We start from the raw sequence: 7500 nt of genomic DNA, 5'->3' as shown, positions 1-7500 counted from the left end.
CATGGGTAGTGTTTCATAACAATGGAATCTTACTGTTGTATTTTTCTAACAAAGGAAACTTGCGTGACATATTATTACTGGGATTTTTAGGGGCTGAATCTCGTAATGGTATGACGGTGACGTCATGCTATGAAAGAAACGTGTTCTTTTGTAATATGCACATGTATCATTCTCCTTAGCTTTCTTATAAAAGCTTGTATATTTTGGGGACATCATTCCGTGAATACAAGTTGTCAAAACAACATGATCATTTCATAGATTCCTAACGTATTTTATTCATTTTATTTTTACTTTTCACAAACGGGATCAGGTGATTTCTCCTTCTTATTTTTATTTTTTTTCCTAAGATGCAGATAAAAATGTTTCCTCGGCTTATCTATATCAGTTAATCTTTTTCTATTCTAGGAGTATATTTTTAAATCATCATCATGTGAATACTGTTAAGATACTATAAATGACAGATGCCTCCTACGATCGTCAGAATATTATCTTGTAAATTAGCTAATAATTGTAATCCTTGTCCTTTAATATATATCTTATCTTAATTTATTCTTTTTGTTATTATCATTATTTTCATGGTTCAGTTCCCAAATATTTTCCCTTTGCCTATTTCTGAAGGTCAAGAGGATAAGCCTCATATATTTCTGATTATTTAAGATCCTTGAGTAAGTGTGTCTGGGAAATATTTTTCCCTTTTAATACACAACATGTTTTACAAGTAATCCACGTGCTGTTTTTACTATTGTTTTATCGAAAAATTGTCAAGTTTAATACATTATCAATATATTTTTCTTCTGGAAATAATACACAAGTAACTCCATATTATAACTAGTATTGAAACTTTTTTGCATTGTATTATTGGAGTACATATTACCTCTTTCATTTGATATTGCTAATATCAAACTGACATTTTAACCCATCGTTAATCCTCAGTGTAGCAGAATAATTTTTAAAGAGGAAAGTTGATAATTTTCCAAAAGTAACAATTTAATGGATAATTTGAATAACTTAGATTTCCAAAGTAAAGTACATGTGAGTTATTACAGTATAGCAATAGTCAGTTATCAGTTCATCATAAATTTGAATACTCGAAAGAAAAGTGTCTTTGTAAGTTTATTTTCTTGAAAAGGAATAAAGAAAACAGTCCCGCTGGGTTTAAGGAATTTATTATCTTTGAGTAGTATAAAATTTGTACATTTACAATAAGCATCAAAAATAAGCTATGCACACATACATTCTATATATATTTACACACGTAAAAAGGAAAGAAACTGCAGGAGAACTCAAGCGAGGAAATAGTACATCGTTTAGAAAAAGAAACATCAATATCTGAACGAGAGGAAAAATGGACAGTGAAAAATTATATATAATATATATTTATATTTATTTTCTTTCTATATATTCATATATACGAAGAACCTTCATTTTTTGTTTATTTTTTTAGCGGTTCAAAGGCTTAGGACGTCAATGTCAGAAACACATACTCATCTTAGACTGACTGATACACGTCGGGAGAAAAAAGCTTTATTTTAATTAATTTTTTTTTTACCTCACATTTATAATTCATTATATGTAAAACGACTCTCTGACTAGTACAACAAATATGTTATGATCTCAAGGTAGTAGAACTGTTTTTTATTCTCACTCTGTCATGTCTTTCATCTGGTACAGGAACTAAAATACTTTGGTGGGTTTAGAATACAAATCCGTTTTAATTGATTCCATACACTTCTTAAGATTCTGGGTAATGTTTCTCGTATCTTGGACTTTCCTCCAGTCGAATTAGATGCTGAACAGACTGTTGCCGATGCAAAGGTTTGTGGTTCAAAAAGAGATTCCAAACCTGAGAAGCATAGTTACATATATATGTATATATATATATATATATATATATATATATATATATATATATATATATATATATATACATATATATATATATATATATATATATATATATATATATATATATATATATATATATATATATATATATATATATATATATATACTATATATATATATATATATATATATATATATATATATATATATATATATATATATATATATAATATATATATGAGAGAAATAAAAGGTAATGATTAACAAATTGTGAAGTAGTATACACAAATTGTACATATTAAAATTATAGATTTGTAATATCGGACATTTTTCTAAACCATACCGATCCTTTTTTATTCCTATATTATATATATATATATATATATATATATATATATATATATAATATATATATATATATATATATATATATATAATATATATATTAATATACATATATATATATTATATATATATATATATATATATATATATATATATATATATATATATATATATATATATATATATATGTGCATGTGTAGTATGTACTTGTAAATACATATTCATATCTGTTTTAGAGAAGAGGAAATGAAAACAAAAGACATATTTTTTATTCGTAAAAGAATGTTGACACATCCAATAGGAACACCATAACCACCATACCATACAATATAATCTCCTCTAGATTATACTGAAAAAAGTTTAACTTAAGCTTTTCGCACTGTTTAAAGCCGTCAGAGCTAAGCTTTCTGATCCAGCTTTGCCAGACTTAATCAAGTCATAAACTCAGGGAGGGGTTTGGAAGACAATCTCTGGGGTAAGATGATGATATGCTCCAACTTACAAACACGCTATGGTCCCAAGAACGAATGAATATTACAAAAAGGTCCTTCAACAATCAAATAGTGCTCTCAGAAATACAGTAATACAAAGGTTTTTTTTTATTGATTTTTTCTTGCTTTCGTTCATTACGCGTTCATGGCGCAGTTTTATATATTACATATTTCTATTTCCACTAAACGCAGTGTTTAGAGCTTCACTTTTTCAGTCACTTTCACACGAGTCCCTTCCACTAAGAGCACTTTACTCTCTTACTCATGGATGAGTTCTAGACGCGAACGGCGAGAACCAGAGACGGCGACAGACCCCATCTCTGGCCGAAATGTCTGACGCACTCTCACAGAGTCTTCACAGCCCTACCAGTTCAGGAAGCATAAGATATCGCGGATCAGTGATAAATGCAATAATCATCACCTGTATCATTAATATGTTAATGCACATATTAAAGCACTTTTCTCATTCACAGTGTCATTTCTTTGATTAGCTCACTATGGACGCCAGTCCTATGCTAAAGAGGTGCACTGTCAGTCTGCTGGTTCTCTTGTGGGACGCACTGGACTTGGATGGGGTTGCTCGTTGGCATGTGGTTGAGAGGGTGGAACCCATTGTTGGTTGGGGAGACACGACTGACATCTGGTGGGTTGTTGAGGGCGCTAATGTGATTTGGAGATGGGGAGTGGTTGACTGAGTTTGTGTTGTTCAGAACACTGTTATGATTAGGAATGCTATTTAGTTTCTGGTCATCCTCGATTACTTCCTGAGAGCCAGCAATGTCTGTTAACTCGTCGATCGTTGCAATTGTCGCATCGGGCTTCTTCAGAGGTGTCTTTTTTGACGCAGGACTATTATTGTTTTTGCTGTCTTTGAATTTCATGAGCTTTTCTTTTTTCTCGGGGTCATCCTCATACGTGTAATAGAAGGCTGAATGCCTGTTATACAAGACGATACCGACGATAATAATGGCTAACAACAAGAGGACAAGGGCACATCCAGCAACAATAACTAAATGCAATTCTTCTTTCACCATTCTCTCAAGTGTCCAGCCTATGTCTGCATCTTCAGAACGAGTCAGTTGCCCTCTCGGTAACTGTGGTTCCTCTGTGATGGCATTCAGGGACGGCTCAACCCAAGTTGTCCAAATAGCAGCTGCTGGAGGAGTAGTATATGGACATTCAGGCAGGTCCCCATGAGGAAGCATAGCTAGTTCAAGACCAGCTACCCCTTTGGGCCCCACACACTTCAGGCATGTCCAGACCCTTGGTTCACTGCAGCCAGATTCTTGGTCTGGGGCATCTTGAAGCCATCGCAGCAGTGGCAGAATATGGCAAGTGTCACACTGCCATGGGTTTCCTTCCAAGCGGAGAGTTCTCAGTTCACTAGCTGCATTAATGGATGCCACTAGCATTTCATCTAACCCCCGAAATGAATTCAAGGAAAGATCAAGTGAATAAAGATGAGGAGCATTATATAAAACATCTGTAGACAGTGAAGTTAGATAGTTTGCTGATATATTCAAATGGTGAAGATGACGAGAATGCCGCACTAGGTCAGGAGGGAACCTTGTCAGTCCCATGTCACCGAGACCTAAGCGACGAATTTGACGAGCTTTCGGCAAGATTGACAATAACTGGTCAACGTGCAAGGAGTTACCTGATAGATTTATCTCATGCAAATCATCGAGAACATCATCAAGAGCATTGTTCTCTAAATGGGCTATTCTGTTGTATGCCAAGTCCAGGTGCTTCAGTGAGCTGTTGTAGAAAGATCCAACTTCTAGACGGCTGATTCTGTTGTGAGAAAGGTGGAGATGTGTTATGGGTGATCCAGATATAGCTCCTCTTTCAATAAAAGATATATGATTTCCATCTAATCTCAAGTGAACCAGATGTGGTAAGAAGTTTGAAGCTATACCAGGGGGTACCTGCGTCAAACGATTCTTGCTGAGATCAAGCTCACGCAACTCTGGCAATGTCTGAAGTAGGGTGCTGCTGATTGACATTAGACCACAGCCTGAGCAGTAGAGCTGCTTCAAGTCAGGGACGTCGGTGAACCTCTCAGGCTGTAAATCCCCAAGGGGGTTAAAGCTAAGGTCAAGTCTTTCTAGTCTTGCCAAGCCAAAGAAGACTCTCGGCATCAATTCTGGGACCATATTGTTGGCTAGGGATAGAGTTCTTATATGCCGCACATACCGGAAGACTGCAGACGGTGCTGACTGGATGCGATTCAGACTCAGGTCCAGATGACGCAACGCATCGGCTCCTCTGAAGTTCGTGTCCATCAGAGCAGAGATATGATTTCTCGTGAGGTTAAGAACATGAAGCTTATGGAGACCCCAAAACGAGTGGGCCCCCAGAGCAGGAATTTTGGAGCGGGTGATGTGGATTTCCTCAAGTTGTCTGAGACCTTTGAAGATTGGCCCTAGTGTGAGGGTGTTGGGATTGTAATGGGGGGCAGATATCACTAAGACCTCAGTGTCTTCGTCCATGTTCATGACCGGGAGAGGGTCACTCATTCCCCCATCCTCACACCTCACGCTGCGGCGTCCTCGCTCGTCTAGGGAACATCTGCACTCCCTAGGGCATGGCCACACACCTTCCAATAACGTCCATAAGAAGATCAGTAGGATCAGCATCTGGAAAGAGAAAGGAAAAAGAGTGGGTTAGGTTTCATCGGTAATTTTAAACCAAGCATCACTGCTAAATCATTAAATTATTATATATGTGTCTATAATGTGTGTGCGTGTGTGTGTGTGTGTAAAGACTGGTATACAGCTACCCAGTAATGCATTGTGTTATCAAATCCATATTTCAACCACTAGTTATAAGGGCTGAGTAAAATAGCTTAAGTATATTTTATATCTATTTACTATAATCCTATGATTGGAACTAAGAAATTTCACTGTTCTTAAATACCCATACCGGAGTTATTCTGTCGAATAAATGCAGTGGAATTGGCTATTAACCATGTTCTATAAACATTAAATGAGTTTTAAGCGAATATACATTATTTTAGTACTACCCAAATACACTTATCTAACTTCGTCTCGCGCTAACTGCTTCGAACTCAACGTTAAATTGAGCAATAGTCACGGACGACTGTTTTTACTTTATTCTGTTTTAAATACTAACATAAAAAATGGAATAAATTTTACTGCATGTCACAAAAAGCTTTTCCCGAGTTTCGAAGCATCATTTTTGAAACCAGCGAAAAAAAAAGAGAGCTTGATATTTTATTTGTTCCCTATTTTTTTAGATGAGAGATTTTATCCACTTTAACAGTCGACTGAATTATGATGACCTAAATGTTATTTTACTTAATGTTTTCAGCTTGATATTTTTCGTCAGATAACAGCCAAAAGTAAAAGTTATCAAATCAAAGTGATGTGTCCCTTAGTTATTAAAGCATCTCCAACCCCGCACCCCCCCCCCCCCCCCACCTATCTCTCTCTCTCTCTCTCTCTCCAATAGAGCTTCTTACACACCAAGTGTTATATCCGTAATTTTTAGAATGGCAGGTATTAAGTAACAGGAGTCTTTTGTTCTCAATTTACAAATATTTGCAAATGCTATATCACAAAGTATTTTACCTGCGATTGATGTATAAAGTATTCTCTGATATTTGTTTATAAAGAATTTACATTTTACTCTTCTGCTGTAAAACTTAATTGGTCACCAGATTATTTTATCAATTACAAAAACAAATGTTAGACGTTTCTTTGATACCAATAGAATATTGGAGAATTCTAAATTCTTTCTGGTGGAGCACTTTAATTAAGAGCTTTAAAAATGTTTCTCTATAACTGAATACATAGTTCTAAATTGTTTCGAAAACAGGAGTATCTCCGAATATATCTATATCAGTTTTAAAAAACCAAGAACATCGTCCTAAACAGACGGGGACTTGTAAAATAAATAATATTGGTCAATTCATTTTTGTCGTTGAAAATATTTATCAAATGGACAATAAACATTTCTTATCCAATTCAGACCCAAATTAGATATACTATTCAGACGAAACTTTCCAAACCCCACCGAGAAATAAGAATAGAAGACCCTCGCTCCCAAACGCGTTCGTTAGACCACCGCGCGCGCAATACCAACCTCGCGCGCGCGCTCGCAAAACATCGCAACTCGCTGGCTATAGCTCGTTGTACCAGTCACGAGCACACCCAAGCCAGCGCTAACAACAATAAATACGAGACGCCATAACGGCAGATTGGACATTGAGGAGCCGAAATGCTGAGAGCGCTCAAAATCCTGTGCCAGGATTTATGCAGGGGTTTTGGGGTGCCTGAGGAGGATGGAGGATGGGAGAAGGATTGTGTAGTGTTGGGGGGGGGGGGGGTGGTGATCGGGGGAGATGGGTGGACCAGGAGTCACAAGCCATCACGGGGTGACGATCGTAATTTCGGCCACATGGGTAATTGGCTACGCTCTATGGGTTTCTGAAGGGGCGCCCCCCAGCAGCTGCTGCTGCTGCCTTCGGTACACATCGAGGCTGCCTGTGTGTGTTTGTTGGGTGGGATTTGTGTCTGAAGGGACAGAGACGACTCTAGTTGGAGGGAGAGGGAGGGAGGGAGAGACGGAGGCTGATGGAGAAGGTGAGAGAGAGAGAGGGAGGAGATTGAGGGAGGACGCAGGGCGAGAGAGAGACCCCGAACCAGCTTCCAGATCCCCCCTTGTGTAAAGGCTGGATTGGAGGGACTTGGGAAGTGAAGGGTCGTTTGGAGGAGAGAGAGAGAGAGAGAGAGAGAGAGAGAGAGAAGAGGAGAGAGAGAGAGAGTTGAAACTTGGGTAAGAGGGTCCTTTGGAG

At 37.3% G+C, this 7500-nt stretch overlaps 1 protein-coding gene across 1 annotated transcript in view; it reads right to left on the bottom strand.

Moving 5' to 3' along the window:
* Positions 1–2395: 2395 nt before the first annotated feature.
* The window catches only part of LOC135223559 (platelet glycoprotein V-like), a gene marked incomplete at its 5' end in the record, with an annotated part of 144802 nt that continues 139697 nt past the window's right edge, over positions 2396–7500 (bottom strand). The window contains 1 exon segment of the mRNA XM_064262072.1: positions 2396–5320. Within this exon segment, the coding sequence (XP_064118142.1) occupies positions 3197–5320 (2124 nt within the window). The 3' untranslated portion in view covers positions 2396–3196.

Source organism: Macrobrachium nipponense, chromosome 10 (assembly GCF_015104395.2).
Source record: "Macrobrachium nipponense isolate FS-2020 chromosome 10, ASM1510439v2, whole genome shotgun sequence".
Lineage (NCBI taxonomy): Eukaryota > Metazoa > Arthropoda > Malacostraca > Decapoda > Palaemonidae > Macrobrachium > Macrobrachium nipponense.
The sequence above is the reverse complement of the archived record's forward strand: the minus strand, read 5'-3'. Positions and strand labels throughout refer to the sequence as shown.